We start from the raw sequence: 19,078 nt of genomic DNA, 5'->3' as shown, positions 1-19,078 counted from the left end.
CACATGAAAGATTCAAAGTTGTCTGTAAATGTGTGTGTGTGCATGTCTTTGCATATCTTTGCAAGTGTGTTTGTACATGTGTGCTCAGCCATGTGCTTAAGATTGCCCCTCCGTGTGATCATGTCTAGCCCCATCCTCATTCTTCATGAGCCACGCTGGTGAGTAAACCCTCCCGACAGACAAGAAAGGCAGGCGGGCGGGTGCTGCAGCCATTTTTAAAGCACATCTGCTCATCCGCAATGTTTCGTTTCGTCTGGGCAGGAATGCATCTGTGGCTTGGAAACAATTGAGGTCAGGCCCTGCTCGCAGAATAAGAAAACATTTAGGTAGACAGACAGACAGCCAAGCAGGGGTAATCCACGCTTGGCAAATGCATTTCTCTCAGAGGATTCCTTATGTCTGATCTTTGTTACTTCATAAGTTTTGGAGAAGTTCTGGCCCACTAAACAGTGCATTTAAATCACCGTCTTCACTCTGATTTTGAAGATTTTTGCAGAATTCTTTGAAGAGTTTCATGCCTCTTCAGGTGGCAGCTGTTGCCAGAGGCATTAAGCTATTCCACCCCATACATATTTGTGATACTGTATGTCTTAAACACCCTAAAAACACCATCAAATTTGGCACAAATGTAATCAGATGAAAACAGAAGGCATTTTCCACATATTTCTGCAACACCAACGATGATAGTGAATGGACTGGTACTTATGTAGCGTTTTTTTACTCTGTTTAAGCATTCAAAGTGCTTTCTAACTACAAGATTCGTTCATTCAAGCACACACTCATACAACCACTTTTTTCCTATGCCTAAACACTCGTATGGCCAGAGGGGCAAAATAGCGTGTGATAGCGGTGATATGTGTTGTTTAGTTTTGTTGGTGATTTACAAATGTTGCACTTGGTAGCGTCTCGCCTGTCCCCAAAGACCCAGTTGCCTTCTTTAGAAACAGCCAAACTCGGAAACTTATCTGCCAGTTCGGCAAACAGTCTGAACAGAGTAGTGGCAGGCATATCTGCTCTTTAGGAGTGCTTGCGGTTTTTCTTGACTCACCGTATCTGTAGTGGAATTTAGCATTTGAAAGAGTTCTGGCAATATGAGACATTAATCACTTTGACAATTTTGATTGATTGATTGAGATATATGAAAAGTTTTAGGCTTTTTGTAAAAGCTGTTTGTCCTGATGAATATCTAAGCGCAGGTTTTATGTCCTTTATGTCCACTGAAATCAAAGCTGAAACCCTTCCTATTACTTTAGGTAGGAGTGTGGTCTGTTTAACATGACTTGACTCTACTGTTTTAAGGATGGAAGCTGAGGAGACACAGAAGAATTAATGAGATTTTGCTTGTCAAAGTGTCTCCAAAAGCCACATTTTAGACCACAACTCAAGAACTTATCCACTGAATGTGCCAATTTTTCTACATAGACACTTAATAGGATAAAAGAAGCAATGACTTTTTGAGGTTTTGAAGAATTCCCTGAAGTTCTTTTAAGTGGGAAAGGCAAAAAAAATTTCACACAGTCTAGTTCACAGAGATTGCCGCCATCAATCACACGCTCCAAGATTATGTCAATGCTTAGAGTCGGAGGGGGGAAAAAAAGAAAACAAAGCTTCCCGGTGTATTCTGTCAGACTCCTGTGAAGTACCGAGGGCTAGATGTTATCTCGGAGGGAAAAGCATAAACAACTCGGAGCGCTCAACATGTTGTTGACTTTGGATTAATCTCGCTAATCGTGATCATCTCAACTCGCCTAACTACATTGCTCAGTGTAGCACACACGTGTCCAAACAAAGTTCAGTACGCAACTCCTAAATTAAAACTAAGTATGAGTCATGATGATGAAGTTATGTATGGGTGTTGAGATGACCCACATTCTTAGTGTTTGTCAAGCACACTGTTGTCCAGATTCATATCACAGGGAGGCATTTATCATACATACTTGGTCAGACTAACAGTGTTTCTGAGTGTCTAATGCAGATTATTGCTCCACAACATCAAACAAGGACTATGTTGCTGATTAGAAACGTGTCTTTTTGGAAAATAAAGATGTTATTTGGCCACATGGCAGCCTGAAAAGGCGTGTGTTCTTTGTGTGCTCACAGCAGAACCTCATCACATTTCACCTCGTCAATAATTGATGGTCTTCGGTGGTGAGGTAAGGCTCATTGTGCCGGGTTGTCTGGCTGCCTGGCTGGCTGGATGGCTGGGTGTGAGAGGTGCTGACATGTGGCTCATGTTTTTCCGCTGCCCTTCACTGCAGACGGGGGTCCGTGACGAGCGACAGGAGGTCAGGAACCAGCTGTGGCTGGGAAACGGGGGATCGCCGCGGGTCAGGCCACTCCTCGCCATCCACCACAGTGCTTCGTGGTGATTGATTGAACCTGCCTAATGCATTGGGACCAATTGAACGGTCACAGATGTGCAAGCCCCACCCCCTCAGACGCCCGTGCAGATGAAAGTGTTTACACCGACGCTGATTTTGATGCCATCTCGGCATTTGGGGTTCGACTGCAGAAAGGAATTTCTGCATTAAAGTCTTAAGGAAATGATGCTTTAATGATACGTTGCCTTTGTTGGCACAGGACTTTTTAATTACACATAATGAAGTGGGACTTTTTCAAGTTCATTTTCTCCATGACAATGTCAGGGAATCCATGCAGAACATGAGAAATTAGAGTTGTGCAAATGCATTTCACACCCCATCTCGACTTTACTCTCTTGGCAGTTGTAACTCTGTTTTCCTGTCAGGCTGGCTTGGATGTTGTAACTTATCAAACGCATCAGTAAGCCTATTGTCCCGCACTAGGGTTTGGGAGTGGGTTGATTTTTTTGGGTGGACCGGTACAGAGAAGGTTACATAACACAGCTGTAGAAGGATTAAGGATGGGAATGACCGGTCCGGAGTCAGGATCCCTCTGAAGAGGGCGCCCTATGTGGGCCATGGGGATTGCGTGCGTATCAGGGCTCTTAACCCAGCGGGAGTGCAGACGCTAATACATAAATGCATGGCAGCTCTGCTCTCATCCAAACATTTATGCATCCCTCCTGGCCACTCTGTGTACAGTTGTGGCTGAGAACGATTGAAATGTTTAGCTCCCCCATAAGCCTTGATGACAATACTAGAGAGATGGTTTATATTTATGCATCTTTTATGCATCAGGATGCATGTGTTTATGTCAAAGTGAGTAACTTCTGCAGGGAAAAAGCTGAACCAGTATGTGGTGTTTAAGAGGACAGATTAAACGCACTTGATAGTGGTGTACAGTACCGCGAGGGAAAGAGGAAACCAAAATACAGGAGACAGCGCTTCTCCCTCTTTCATTATGTGCTTAGCAGCAAACAATGTACAGTGGATTAAACCACCTGTATGGAAGAGCCGTGATAACAGTGATGAAAACACGGGCTAAACGTCTGCCTCCCACAATGTAGTTCAAAGCGCAGGGCTCCACAACATGTCAGCTCAAGCTGTGATTGATCCTCTCTCGGCCCTGACAGGTCGTGTCTTTGCATGCATGCACGCCACCGCCGCTGCGACGCTAGAGAAAGAGCGGGTGCACACGGAGGGTTTACACAGCGTCTGAGCTCAGGAGACTGAGCAGAGGAAACAGGGTTGATCTGCTGTGAATGCGGCGGGGCGGGTGTTATGTTCGCTCTGCGCCGCGCTGTCTGTCTTATCTCAGAGACGGGGCGGCGTTTGACGCTGAAGGAAATGCATGTGAAAAGGAAAGACGTGATCTGTGAGGTGTGTGGGTGGATGGCAGGTAGTGCGAGTTAAGAATGTAACAAAGCAGGTGCACAAACGAGGCATGTAAGCCAAGATTTTCATCACAAACTAGATGTTAAATCACTGTTTAAGCTTTAAGTGGACTCTACTAGAGCTGCATTATATGATTTATAGTTCAAAATGAGCTTTATTTATCTTACACAAAGCCACTGTCTGAAACCAGCTCCTTCCTTTATGAAAACTTCATCCTGACTGGTCCCGCTTTACAAACAGAGATTAAACAGCAGGTGGGTGGGGCTTCTGTGATGACTGTGCTAGGGCTAACTGCTCGTTTGAAGCCAAGAGTAGAAAAAAAAAACCTGTCTGAAACTGAGTTTGTTTGAAGCCTGCGCCTGTGACTCACAAACTACGCTCAATATTTGAACACTTGACCATGTTTAATACAAGCATTGTAACTGTATTAAATCCACTTTAAAGTACTGCTTTTTGACATGATCAGACAACATGACCACCTTACTCTCGTTGCATTTTCATGAAGTTTCAATTTGTGTACTGAAGAGAAGTGCACTTGCAACTGGGGCTATCAGGTGGTTTGGGTATCTCCACTGGTGCTTGGTGGGATTCCCTTGTTTAGTAAGTCATCACCACTATCAGGTGATTGCAATCAGCAGGAGAAACTGGAGGCCCACACCCCACACGGGTTTCAGCGGAGGTAGAACGTGTGCACACGGTCAGCTGTCAGCTTATGCTTTCATCACAAGATCAGGATGTAGAAGACAAACGCATCAAGTGTGAAATATATAAAGTTGGGGCTTCGAGTCCAAAGAGAATCATTCACTTTTCTGCCTCAATGAAAATGTTTTTAGCTAATTTAAAGGACGGCAGGAAGCAAAATATCCAGGGCTGAAAATCTAAGCAAACATGGAAGTGTGTAAAACTGCAGTTCGTCAAGTGGCCACTTGAGGCTCACTCTAAGGGTCCCATATTAAAATAAACCGGATTACAGCGTGCTAATCTTCTGCAGCTATATTGGGGGTACCTGCAAGCAGCCCTAATAACACATTAATGTGTTATTAGGGCTGCTCGCATTAAGCTGACCATTAGTGAGCTTGTCATGCTTTCTTCTAGGTCCAAAAATTCAAGATGGTGACAGCTGTAATGGTGTAGATCTAGAATCCAAAAGTACACAAACAAAAGGGTGATGTCACTGTGGCCACATACATCTTTTATATACAGTCTATGGGCAATAAACATAAACAATCTGACAGGTTATAAACAAAACCCAGATTATGCTGATTTATGTGGAAAGCTCTATTCGTGTCTTCCCACTGTGATGGATTACATGCTTTCAGTATGGTTTTGATAATTTGGCTGCATCGCTGTCCAAACTGTTGGCTGATTGTTTGCCTGCTCAGGTTTCTAGCCCCTGTAAAACTTTGTTAATGTTATCATAACCACTCGAAACAACGTCCATAACTGGGAAAATAAGACCCGGCTTGTTATAAAATGGAATTACCCTTTAAAATGAGGCGTTTAGGGACCGCGTGCCTGCGTTTTGACCCGTTTGGACGACTTTCATGAGAACATGTGGAGGGAAAAATGAAAACATCGTAATTAATGTGTTAACATGGCTGTTTGCATACCAAACTAGAGCCTTCTGCGAGAGATGGGCTTGAGATAAACTCCCTGACTCTAACAGCCGTCAGGTTGGACTCTGTCTGACTATTTCGGGGCCAGTTTACACAGCTGGTAAAAGTTTACGACGTGATGGATCTCGCATCCATTGTGGTTGAAATGCACATGACAAATTTAGAGTGGAATATGTCAGCCTAAACACAGGCATAAACACACACAGAGTACATTACAGATTGCATTCATGTGCGCTTGAATGCAGTTCAGATATCATATAATTCCACACCAGCGCCAACTGGATGCAAGACGTCGCCAGTGAGCGTTTTTCACTGGAATACTGTTTTGACTACCGCTCGTGCCAATTACTATAATTACGTTTAACACAGAATGTCAAATTGTTCTATATTTGGCGGCGATTTTTGCCGCCGGGCGCAGTTGGCTCATGCTCCGTTGCTCCTGGAACATGCCTGTACATAAGTGGCCTGAAACTTAACCCTTTACAGCACTGTGACGCTCAGCCATAACACAGACTGGAGGAATGCCAGGCCGGTCCCGTTTAACAAAACAATATCTGCAGTGAGAACTTCCAGAGAGTTTTTTTTTTTTTTTTAATGAAAGTGGTGTAATGGTGTACAGTGTGCTGTAATGGGAAGAGACACATTGTGTAATGTAAACACGAGTGTTTTAGTCAGGTGTGGGCATGTGTTCACACGGAATTTATGAATGCAGTAACCAATGCAGTAAAAGTCCAGAATACACACCCAAACGCACACGCGCACACACCCAGGCTTGCTTCACAGCATCGGCACTCTGCTTGACTTCCTCCTGAATTCGTCACCGCCACAGTGCGTGTTTCACAATCGGCTCGTTTAGCTCGCCTTTGTCTTAATCAGTGTTTTCCCATTAGAGGAATCACTGCAGTGGGAATGCCATCCAGGAGCAGAAACGTAGCCCACTTTGTATTTTGCCTGTTCAGTCCAGACGGTCGATTCATCCATCACCCCCCGCCTCTGTCAGCTGTCTCTTAATCACCGGGGGGTTTTCCCTCTGACAGGTAAGCCGCTCAGAAACAACGGCGTCTTGTCAAAGACTGCGAGGCGGTGAGGAGTTGTTACTCATGAGCTATTTTTGGGGGGTTTGGATGTCTGCTATTGTTGAAGAAATGTGAAAAATGTGCAGGTGATTGGGATTACTCGGGGCTGTCTGGTGTATCAGCTTCTTTATTGGGTCCCACAGCCCCACATTAGGTGTGCTGTGAAGACAAAACAGTCGGGAACAAGACTTTGACAGGAACTTTGCTCCTGAGCTGCACACCTAAGGTTTTGTAAGATGATGCAATTCATTTATTAGGTTTGGTTTTTTTTGACTCATTACTGTCTTTGTTAAGTAAGTTAATTATTTTAAGCATTTTTTAAAGCAACTATCATATTTACCTCCTAGCAGACCTGGCTTTCAAGCCGGTCTGCAGAAACATTAATAAGTGGGTGATAACACATCATGCGCCTCTTGTAATGCATGTAGAGTACTATATTTACAACAATAATGACTTGAACAGATTCACTCAGAGGCTACGCTGCCAAAGGAGGCTTTTTGATCCCCTTACACATTTGTTGTTTTCCCAGAAATACGGATAGAAACACTTGTATACTGACAAGCCTTCAGCAAACACATTCACAGTCTGGCTTGTCCTGGAGCACCGCTTCAGTTGTTGTGGATGCCTCAGGAGGGGCTTTAAAACAGGGTTTTTTATTATCCGTGCTAGTGTGCCAAGATTTATCCCATTAAAGTCTGGAATGCCCTCACGTGGGAAATGGATTGGATGTGCACAGTCAATTTCTTTGTTCAGCTCTGTGCGTATTTGTGTGGAAGAGTTTGTTATGAGTGTGTGTGTGTGTCTGCCTGTAAGGCTGTAGGGTCTGGCACGAGGATGCCCAGCTTTTTTTTCTTTTCTTTTTTTTGTTTCCTCTGAGCTATTTTTGTCTGGATAGAACCGCAAACTCTGTTTTGCGTAGTTAGCCGACGACCTCGCCTCTTCCATGTGTGTGTCTGCTGGTTTGCTTGCAGGCGTGTGTGGGTTCTGCCGAAGTTGGAGATAGATGGAGGGCAGAAGTGTTGGTTTCTTGTATAGTGAGCTGATATTGATCTTGGATATCTGATACCAACCACTTAGTAAACAAGAAATGATTAGCTAAGTCAAGGAATTTGATTTGCCCAGTAGAGAGCTTGAGTGTCCTCTGATGATGATAAATTTGATTTTGCAGCTGAGGGGAGGCTTCTCTTTCCATTTTCATCACAGCCTTTAGGCACGAATAGAGGGAGTGAGTCTTAGGTGTGAAGACAGTGGTTGATGTTTTTGTAAGATAAAAGTAAGATGAAAGATGGAAACAAAACAAGAATCGCTCTAAATAAAAGGATGACTAAGTGGTTTCAGGTTTGTGAGGCATGATATCCTATTGGAGGAATATCAGGATTGATTGTCTGGCAGCTGGACGTTTTTATGTTGAAGATGTTTCATCTCTCATCCAACAAAAGTCGACTCAAGGCGCTTTACATTGTAAGGTAAAGACTCCACAATAATACAGAGAAAACCCCAACTATGAATCCCCCTATAAACAACAACCTGGAGAGACTGGGGAGGAAAAACTCCTTTTTAACAGGAAGAAACCTCTGGCAAAACAAGACTTAGCCATCTGCCTTGACTGGTTGGGGATGAGGAGAGGGAGACAGGGCAAAAGACAAGTACCCATGCTGGGTATCCCTTAGTGTATTAATAGCTAACTGTAGCAGAATGTACCGCGACCGTGGCTCAGGGGGTTGGGAATCACATCTGTAACCGGAAGGTCGCCGGTTCGATCCCTGGGCTCTCTGTCCTGGTCGTTGTGTCCTTGGGCAAGACATTTTACCCTACTTGCCTGCTGGTGTTGGCCAGAGGGGCCGATGGCGCGATATGGCAGCCTCGCTTCTGTTAGTCTGCCCCAGGGCAGCTGTGGCTACAACTGTAGCTGCCTTAATAGTGGTATTGTAAAGCGCTTTGGGTGCCTTGAAAAGTGCTATATAAATCCAATCCATTATTAACTTGGTGACATTTTCACTAAAAGTTTTGACGTGTAAAAAAAAATCCAAGTGGTTCCGGGATTGATCCTTGAGGGACACCTTTGGTATGCTTGGAAAATTATTAGTGGTTGCCTGGTGACTGCATTGGATTTTTGTTTGGTTGCAGCCAGTTGCAACAACCAGCTGATCAGAGGTTGAGCCTGTAATAGCCTCAACGTCTGGGTGACCAGCTTTGATCTCAAGGTGATTTCACAGGTCGTCTGGTGTGAGGCAACCAGCCTCAAACTACTTTGGTCTGACTCAAATTGATTGCTGTTGCATTGCAATCAACCTGAGTCACTCTGTGATGCGTCTCCTTGCAATATTAACAAATGCAAGAATTTCAAAGGCAATGAGATTGCAAGTCCGTTCCACATAGTCAAAATAATGTAAGCTGTGCCACTGTTTTTTTTCACTGCCTTTTTTAAAGCGACTGTTGTATTAAAAGCTAGAAGCTAAATGCTAATTTATGCATTTAATTTATGCGTTTCATTTGGACAAATGTTTTGTCACTCATCCAAGTAACCTTTTCAGTCTAAAGACTTTCAAAATCAACTTCATGGGATTTACTTACCTGGATGATTAAGCATGCATTGAGGTATTTAGCACCTAAACTTAACCAGTGAAAGAAGTGAGGATAAAAAGAGAGGGAAAAATTTAATTAATGTTCAAGGTCCAAAGAAAACGGAACGAATGGGATCCTGGTTGGAAACCCAACATCCTACTCTTCCCTATCTTCTGTTGTGATCTTTTGAGGACTCTTTCCAGCTGTCTGGAAACCACGAATGTAGTGCTGGCACCAAGGCCAAAGAGCTACCTTGTGGATAATGGAGACATGCAGGTGGCCTCTCATAAAATTGCGTTATCAAACACTCTGGGACAAGAATGGTTTGCATTTTCTAAGACATACTAGAGTCCCACATGCATAGCACTTACATGATCAGTGGACTAGTAGAGAATGAATATATTTTTGGGTACTTCTTGATTTGCCACTTTGTTAGCACTCAGACCTGGCACACTGAGCTGCTGACTGACCACACACTGACTCATTCTTATTTTCCTTCCCCCCTCTCTCTCTCTCTCCCCTCCATCTCCTGTTTCTTTGGTTTAGGGAAAAGCTGGCTGTGGCTCGCCTGCAGAGGGAAGTCGCACGGAGCAAGAGCGAAGGAACAATGGTAAAGTACAGTGGAAGTGCTTGGCCCTATCATCTTCATGAAGCCAGAAAAGCCACAGTATGTTCACTCCACGTACATACCCACACAGAAACCGTCAGGCTCTGCCAAAACTGTTGTGTTGGCTGAGTGTCTCGACACCTCATCAGAAGCTCTTGAAGGCAGTAATCCTGTAGAAATGCATGTGTAGGCAATAATAGAAGCAAGTACAAAAATACTGTGTTATGTGACAGTTGCCTGTTTGTGGAAAAAGCAGTGCGTTGCATAAATTTGACCTTTTCTGCACAAACTACAGGTACTTGAATGCACTGCCAGGCTCTGTGACCGTAGAATGCTGCACACTGCATCGTGTCTCTGGTAGAAAGTGCTGATGTGTCGTTCTTTTATGAGTTCTGGAGGTGGTCATTAGCATACATATGCGCTCAAAGCAGCGTATATGTTTGTGTCTGCGTTTCCACAAGTGTGTCTGAATGCATTTATAGAGTGTGTGTTTGTAAGCGAGGTCAGGAAGCGAGAAGAACCGGGTGATGAAGCGGGGCTCAGCTGATTGCAGCCTCTGAGCAGACGCTTTAACCACAGGCCCAGCTGTTTCACTGCACCCCAGTGACGCCTCTGATTCTGTGTGGCAGCAGGCCTAAAGCTACAGCACACAAGGGCCGACACGCTCCGAGATCTCCTCACCGCTGCGTGTGATTATTGATCCCCAAAGGAGGAATGCTCTATTTTTTCTTCATACCTCTTCAGAGTTGTAGAGGTCAGAGCACAGGGTCAGATACTGAGCAGAGCTCCCTCCTTGGAGATGGGCAGGGGTTTGGCATGTTGCTCAAGGGCATTTTAGCACAGTAGATACTGAATTTATTGGCTGTACCAGATGTGTAGCTAAGTTTGTGCTTCGGCTCGTAAATATAGACACTAAAAGAGCACAGACAAAGACCGGCTTTACCTCTAGGACTTGTTGATGTCAGCAGATGTCAGAGGAAATCATGCCGGAGTCAGCCAGCGCTTACTTTCTGACCTCTGGTTGACTCCAAACTGTCGCCCCCAAGCATGGCCCAGTGTGTGAAACAAGAAGGTTCATTATTGATTTTGAAAAAGGTTCAGCATTGATGGGTTGACATACTGTTGATGAATGGAATATGAACCTGACCATCACTGTTCCTTATAGGCTAGTTGTTTAAGTTGTGTCCAGTGTGTTGTGAAATGAAAATGTATATGTAGATGAAACTGATTTGGTATTAGACCTCAATATTAAGCTATTCAAAAAATTCATTCACTGTGTATGTGTTTGGGTTGTCAGTTTTGGGATTGAAATATTAAAGAAAACAAATGAAACTGAGACTTTTCAAAGTTGCTGGGAAAGAAGTTTTTCCTGCAAGTTTGCGTGATCATATTTTTGTGATGATATTTGGGCGATGTGGTCCAAAACAGCCGTCCTTTTTAAGATACATTTGGGCCAGATCTGACAGACTAAACAGCCCAAAATCAAGTTAGTGTTTGTTGAAGAATAAAAGGGCCATGGACACTTGGTGATTGGTGGTATTTCCCTTTAAAATCAAATTTTGTACAAACCCAAAAGATCTTTGTTTCAACCACAGAATGTCTGTAACAGGCTGAAGTAGCCACTTTGAAGTTTGTGGGTTACTGTGTTGAAGCCTCTTGTTTAGTTGTTTGGTCACTGATATCCTACGCTACAGTTACAGTAGGGAACAAAACAGTAACTGGAGACCTCAGTGTGGCCAAAATGAGTGAGACTGTGTAAGATCACCACTCATAGTCAGATGAGATCTTCAAAGTGATTTGAAGGTGATAAAAAAGTCAGTCTGCTCTCAGTTTGCAGTTGAATGGGGTCAAATTGACAATGAGATGCAATCTGTTTGTGATAATACAGTGACCGAGTGTGATAAATTATCAAAAATGATAAATCTGCTTACGTTCAGACCCGAGCCACAGATATGAAACAGAAATTCTTCCACAAACAGCTGCTGCAAGAGGGTGATTTAACTGCAAAATGACATTGGTGCTCGATAACCTTGCTTTTATATAGGAATGTACCCAGAAAACAACCAGTTGTTTGAGTTACATTCTGAGTTCCTACAAACTTCTAATCCGATGGTCACATTGTCCTGTGGTTGATTCATTTTGTGCCATGAACACAGTTTTCTTGGAGACCCACATTCTGGTCCACCAAACCAAATGCCAGCCATAAGCAGGAGATGTGTTGATGCACGCTCAGTCATCAAGCCGAAGAAGTCCCAGAAAGCGGAATCTGTTCATCTGGATGTTGTGTTTTCAGTGGGAAAGCTCTGAAGCCTCCCAGGAATACCAGTGAGAAAGTCGAAGGGAGTCCATTTGGATGTTGCGTTGGACATCCCCACTGAAAACACATCATTCAGATGAACAGATTCAGCTTTCTGGGGCACAAGTAGGAGAGTTCATGTGGACCACACCAGCAGAGGTTGGTTGCAGTTGCCCCCCACTTTTTCCTTTCTTTTACCTGCGTGTGCTCACACCAAAGTGTCCACACGTTTGCGTGTCAACACCTCCTCCTCTAACAGTAACCCAGCTTCCTCTGACCTCAGTGCAGCCCAACCAAAATATATCTTTCGCCATGCCGCGAGCCTCCCCAGAAGGCCCGGCTCTCCAACTGACACGACTGGATGACATGCTAATTATTACTTTAGAGGGCGACGTGAGTTACTGTCTGCGCATGCACAGTGTTGAGAGAAGGATGAGTTATCTGTGCCAGACAGGAGGGTGAGGGAGGGGGGTATGGAGGAAGAAAGGGAGGAGGGGGATATCACTAAGCTCCATTTGAAATTGGGATTATCCCCATTGGATTCCCCTTCCACTCTCTCTCTGGCATTCCTGGGAGGCTTCGGAGCTCAGGCGAGGTTCTTCAATAGGAGTGAAAAAAGAGGCTGCTGCGTAAAGGAGATAATTGTCAAAGTGCTGCCAGAGTGAAGTGGAAACTGCAAACCACCCCCAGCCTGCGTCCAGTCATAGACCCCCAAAACCCATCGCCTTCTTCCCCAACATCTCCCACATCTTCGCCTGCAAGGGGATGAACCGATAGAGTCAGATTAAAACAGCGCAGACTTTTGAAGTGGCACTACCCCGCCTCTGTATCTGATGCCTCTCTTTAGCAGCCTCTGATCGCTGCCTCGATCTGATCGCATAAGGCGATCAGAGATGCCGCGAGAGTGTGCGGCAGTGTTTTTGCAGCGCCATCACGACTGCATTGTGTAGGAAAAAGAAAGGGAAGGGTATCTTTATGATCGTGCAGGGCGCTAGGAAACATCGCCACAATCGTAAGCCTCGGGTTGCGCATGTGAAACAGCACTAACTGCACAGTTTACTGAGGAGTGTGTGCTTTAATTCGGCGTCCCGCCGCGAAGCACGCATACTGCTGGCAGCTTGAAGCTGCACAACTCTTGTTATGGATCGTTTGGGAGAATCACATGAAACCTTTTTAAATAATTTGCAGGGCAATCAGTAATTAGGCCTGCGCTGCATTTCACCACATATATGACCACACAAGATGTGTTTTGTTATTAGTGAAAATGATCCGCCTGTCTTATGCCTCTCACTGCTTCTTAAACTTCACATCAAGGCTCGGACGTGCTGCTTTTGGCCCACTCTGCTGAAACTCCTGCTAGAAAAACAGCAGGTTTCCCTTTAGGTGTTTGACAAAGCACAGGTCGGGGTTTATACTGCGAGAGTCTCTGCCTCTTTCCAGCAAGCTTGCTCCCGTTTGTTCGCGGCCTCGTCGCTGCTGTAGGTTTTCCCTGGAATTCTTCCCGATCCCAGAGGCGTGGTGCGGTGAGGTGCCGGGCAGGGCAGGGCAGAGCTGCTCTCTGTCTCCCACTTTTCTTTTGATGCCACTCCGAAGTGCAGTCTAAGTCCATCAGGGGCAGGATGCCGATGTTTCCTGTCAGGGGCAGAGAACACAAGTCTGCGTGTAGGCTTGTAAAGGCGGCGCTGCCTGCTCTGTGGGCTGAGGGGGCGGAGGGGGGCTGGGCTCGCCATTAAAAAGGCATTTAAAGCTGTTAGGTGAGATTATGACCGCTGGAAACGGCTGTCTAAACAACATGTGAAAATAAATGATCTGGCTTTGAGAACAACTAGCTTTATTTTTCTTTGGGTTTTGTGGATGCTCTGTGATATCCGAGCCTCGCCTCGTGCATACCCACACATTGCCGTTTCCATGGGCGCTCGGGCTGATTGCGGCGTTTGATTCTTTCACGGTTGAGCGAAGCATACATGCAAGTGATAAAAGGGAATTGTTTTTTTTATTTGCCTCAACTCCTCGGCTTAATTGAGCAACTTGCTCATTTAAAAATCTGATTTCTCCGGAGCATTTAATGTAGAAAATGAAGTTAAGATAAAGGAGGAGGACGATGGGGGAGGCGCTGCGTTTGTGAATATAAAGTGAGAGCACAGCATGGTTAAATAAGCCTCCAAGCCACGATAGGAATCAGCTATTTCTGTACATGAAAATGGATTTTGCGTGTGCTGCAATCTTCAAGAGTGTGTGACATAGTTTGTAACGCCACATCAAGTAACATTTGCGGTTCTCTGATGAGGGAATGCCCCTTTTTTAACAGGTCGTTTCACCCGAATCTATCTTGTTGCTACTTCAGCTTCAGGATTTCATTCAATAATTCAACATAGTCACTGAAGAAGCAGCCCTGGATAGCTCTGCAGTATGTCTGTGTTGGACTTTTACAAACATTTACACACTTTTATAGCTGGTATCAAGATTCTAAGCTAAAGCATGACTTGGGGTAGGCTTTAATGTAGACTGATAGAGGAGGTGTCAGATATTCCAGGAAATATCTGACTTAAATAATCCACCTACTCGTCGAGAGGTCGGTGAGTTCATCCCCTTGCTCTTTTCACCTACATGTTGAAGTATCCTTGGGCAAGATATCGAACCCAGAGTTGCTAAGAAAAGCAGCACTCCAGACAAGGGGTGGTTAAGAGTGAGGACCCAACATCAATGGTAAATAATTTTTATACAGTGCTTTTTAATGCATTTCTTATATTACACAGGATGCATCAAAGAGCAACTGGGTTTAGTATCTTGCCCAAGGCATACAGGCTGGAGCAGTCAGGGATCAAACCACCAACCTTTGGATTAATAGATGATCTGCTCTACCTCCTGAGCTACAGCCAGGCCAAAGACAGGCAAGCTTGTTTAACAAAAAAGCAAGATGTCTATTTTGGCTGATGGCAGGCAGTACAAAACAGTTCAAAACACAGGAAAACATGCTGGAAACCCTGTGGCGAGGAGGTGGTGACTATAAATACTGAATTCTTTGCTGAATTAATCAGCAAAGATGACACAAGGAATCAAAACTAAAAGCAAAGCACAATGAACTAACTCTCATAATAAAGCAGGAAGTGGGAAAACCAAATGGGGAAAATGCAGACACATGGATGAACTTAGCAAGGAAACTTGACAAAGGTGAAATGAACACTGAGGGAGGAATAAACTCCAAAGCACCAGGGAACTAGGAATAGCACTAATTACACTAAAGAGGAATATATGAGGGTAAATGTAAACACTAAACAAACCAGAAATGAAATAGATCTTAAAAATAAACAAAACTCTAAAGTCCAAAAACTTAAAAACGCTCAATAAATGGACCACAGGTTGTTCCACTTTCTCAAGTGTCACTACAGCTTAGAGAGTAGCTGGCGAGTGTTTACAACAAGTTGCTATCTCTCTTGCAAACTGCTAGCAACAGCATCAATATGCTAGTGACCAAAGCGATCGCAAGGAGTTTGTTTTACCTATTAGTGCCTGTTAGCAACCTCCAGCAACCACTTGCCAACCAGTTGGGGAATATAAATTTTTCCTGAGCAACCTTGTAGCTGCCAACCAATCTCTGCATCTAAAACACCCTTTGCCATTTTTTTTCTGTTGTATTCTTCAGTACTTGCATTCGCTGATGGTTGGTTGGAGAAACAAGATTTACCAGCATGATGATTTTTGATGTCAGCTGTATGGTTGGCAATATCCTTTTAATTTAAGGTTCCTACTGTACTGGGTCTCTGAGGGTGGTATCTTTAGGATTAAATAGTAGATTTCACAGATGACACCGCTCTTTTGGACCCTCCTGAAACAGAACATCTTAGTATTCTAGAAAATGCTGCAACTCTTGCTGGATTGAAAGTCAGCGAGCCAAAGACTAAAGTCACATCCTTCAACTATAGAGATCATTTTAGACTTTAAACACTGATTTTATCACAATGTCACCTGGAATAAGGACAAGAAACTAATATCAATGTGGCAGCCCAGGCATCTGCATCCAGCTGAAGTTATGACTCTGACTCTCTTAATATTTTTACAAACACCCTAAAGACCAGGTAATCGCTTCACAATACCAGCTAACACACAGTGTCTATTAACAGCTATCAGATATATAATTATGCGAACTTTTGCAGGAAATGAACAAGATTTATTCTTTCTCAGTGTTCTGGCACATACGAGCAGGCTTTTGTTTGAAGGAGAGTTAGATTTGCTCCTGTTGGCTACCCCTTTGTTACAAACAATCATCTGTATTTGTAAACAAAGACCGGAGGCAGGGGGGGGAGATAAAACAACAAGCCTTGGCCTGGATATCTGCTGGCTACACAGGCCCCCTGAGGCTAAGTCATCAGACTAGCTAATGATTGGCTGAACCGCAACAGACACCAGAAAACCGTATCAAAGAAGTCTGAAAGCAGCATAACAGCAATTACTGTCACAAACTTACTACATTAGAAAAATACTGTGTTATACTGGAAGATAGCGAGATTTTGTCCCTGAAAGGCACCAACATTTAAAATAAACGCAAAGAATAAGACAAAAACTTTCCTGGACTTTTCCAAGATTACTAGATAAGTGTGTAGCATTTGCATATTATCACCAAATAAAACTTCTGTAATAACTAACACTGTTTAAATAACCATATGTGTGGCTTTTCTGCTCACCTGGATTACATTTAGCCAAATCAAATAAGCAAATAAGGCACACTGGCAGGGCTCTGGGTCGGCAATATTAATTAATTTTGAGCACGGGGTTTAATTAGTTAGCTGTAAGTGGATCGAGGTATGATGATTATCTGACAGTGATTTATTGGTGTGTAAAAAAGAAAAAGCACCTTCAGAGTGGACATGCTCCGTAGCGTGCTGCCAGCAGATAAAGGAGCTCTCTGACGGGCTTAAAAAGGAGAGGCTCCACGTGGAGCTCGGGCGCTCGGGGACCCTCATAGAGGGTTTCTGACAGCTGTTTGGAGGATGTGTGACAGCGTGGAGGTTTGGGAACTGGGGGGGACTCAGGTGCTGTCTCTGCAGATTGGCCTTATCAGCCACGGGCAGGGGCCGGGGCCGCGATGGGGTCCCCCCGCAGGACTCAGCACATTCACCGGGTGACGAGCGCTGACAGCCAGGTCCAAATCGCATCTCCACACCGTCCCATTCTGGGTGTGTGTGCGTGCGTGGGTGGGGTGGGGGAGCTCCCTTGGCAATGATAAATGGGCCACTCGTATGATTTTGCATATTCCTGGGGTGTGTGTATTATTTGCCACAGTGCCCGTGGCTGTCTAAGAGAGCAGTGGTACACTCCAATAGTGGCGCTCCATGATAATTGAATTGATGGAGTCTTTTGGTGTGGGGTGGGGTGGGGTGATAAAACACTGTTTGGGCTCACTTTAGTCACAAGTAATCGGAAAACACACACTCCTGCACTTTGATGCTTTCTCTTCTGTTTCTAAACAAACAAGAGCATAATTATAATTTTTATCTTTACGACTTGTATCTGGGAGCCAGCCAGGCAGGCCAGGAGGCCCGATCCTCCTCGTGTTACACTTTCATTTGAATCCAGCCTCGCTGATGCACACAAACAGCCCGGTGGCATGTTTTATTAATGAATGGAGAACCTGCACAGTGCTTTGTGTCCCCGATGTTTGCTTTGCCAGCGAGCCTCCGAGCCGCTCCCGGCCCCTTTGATTAGGCAAAGAGCTCCAACCGAGGCAAGGGGGGGGATGTCCTGTGTAATGAAGAGATTATTGGGCCTGTACCCCCTAACCCTGAACGAGTACAGTGTATATACAGTTGCAGATGGACATCCTACAACACGATGGGACACACACACATGCACTTAACCTGATAAGGTCGCAGCACAGCACAACAAGGAGAGGCAGAGGCCTCTAATTAATTTAGAGTCCTCAGTGAATCTTAGAGGGTATGAAAGGGGGGCTCCGAGTATTCTAGTAATTCAGCTCGGATGAATACCATTACCATCTAATGTTGTCCAATTACCGAAGCGGGAGGCTTCATTTTGGGCTCGAGTGCAGCTAATAAAATCTTATGTTCCAAAGCCGCTCGGTGTAACAGATTCTTCATTTATTTCTCAGGCTTTGCGTGTTGATGGTGATAAATTCTGTCACATACAGATGGATATATTTCTTTATTTATCTCTCTGTGGCAGAGGTCAAATTTAATCCTCAAACCCCCTCACCCCCCACCCCCTGATGCCCAAATCTGGGCTTGTTTCTGATATATGTGGTATAAAAATCCAGCAGGAGCTATTTTATAGATTACACCCCATATTTCATTTGACATTGGCTTCTTTCTCCTTTTTTTTCTATGCGCTGCATTGTTTAATAGAACAGGAGCATGTTGCCCCCTGCAGGACAAAGAAGGCAGGACACCTCGCCTCATCCCATCCATACAACAGTGACAGGCTGTCAAGAGAGTGGGGATTATCTCCTCAGCGGCTGGATTAACTAAAATAAATGTTCTCACAGAAAGTTGCCAGGCGTGTTTTCATCCTCTCGGTGTTGACTTTGAGATCTCTTCCCAGGGCTTTTTCTAAAGAAGTGTTGTCTTTGTGGCTGCAGTGAAGGCTTATTAAAGAATATGCTTTCAATTAGAGCACCAAAGGAGGAAAAAAAAAAGAGAGAAGTTGCTGCAGACAATAAACATTTCAATCGAGGAGAAATGTATTGCCGGGGATTTCTGGCCACAGAAAGATACAGCAATGTTTGATTTAATGTCCTCAGGCCTTGTAAAATTGCAGAAATTATATATTGAACAAAAGCAACGCAGGGCTTTTACTACAATGTAGAGACTGTAAATCCTGTGTTGTTATTGAGGTTGTTGGCAAGACTGTCAGCAGACACGTAGCGGTCGGTGGTTTATGCCTGGAGGCCTGTGTGGGCAACAAAAAAATCAGGACTAAAGCTGCTACTGCGCTTTTTTGTTTTGTTTTGCTGAACAAAGCCATGCATGTTGATGCAAATAAAAGGCCTTTGTGCTCATTTGCATCGAGGTGAAATTCAGCTAAACTGCTGCGACGCTGGAGGCTGAAATCGGCGCCCGTTTCTTTAAACGCTAAGTGGAAAATGTGTCCTATAAAACATAAAACAACTTTATGTGTCATAAAGAAAGAAGAACCAGAAAAGTCATATT

General features: G+C 44.3%; 1 protein-coding gene across 5 annotated transcripts in view; it reads left to right on the top strand.

Annotated features, from left to right (window-relative positions):
* Positions 1–19,078, top strand: part of LOC102212933 (nck-associated protein 5-like) — a 179,164-nt gene that overhangs the window by 81,596 nt on the left and 78,490 nt on the right. For 4 of the 5 annotated variants that reach the window (XM_005742237.1, XM_005742238.1, XM_005742239.1 and 1 more), the window contains one exon: positions 9,559–9,622. In XM_005742237.1, the coding sequence (XP_005742294.1) occupies positions 9,559–9,622 (64 nt within the window). Of the gene's footprint in view, positions 1–6,350; positions 6,409–9,558; positions 9,623–19,078 lie in introns of those variants that run through there. The other variant, XM_005742241.1, reaches the window with a different exon arrangement.

This window comes from Pundamilia nyererei, unplaced genomic scaffold (genome assembly GCF_000239375.1).
Source record: "Pundamilia nyererei isolate P.nyererei 1_Seehausen unplaced genomic scaffold, PunNye1.0 scaffold00118, whole genome shotgun sequence".
Lineage (NCBI taxonomy): Eukaryota > Metazoa > Chordata > Actinopteri > Cichliformes > Cichlidae > Pundamilia > Pundamilia nyererei.
The sequence above is the reverse complement of the archived record's forward strand: the minus strand, read 5'-3'. Positions and strand labels throughout refer to the sequence as shown.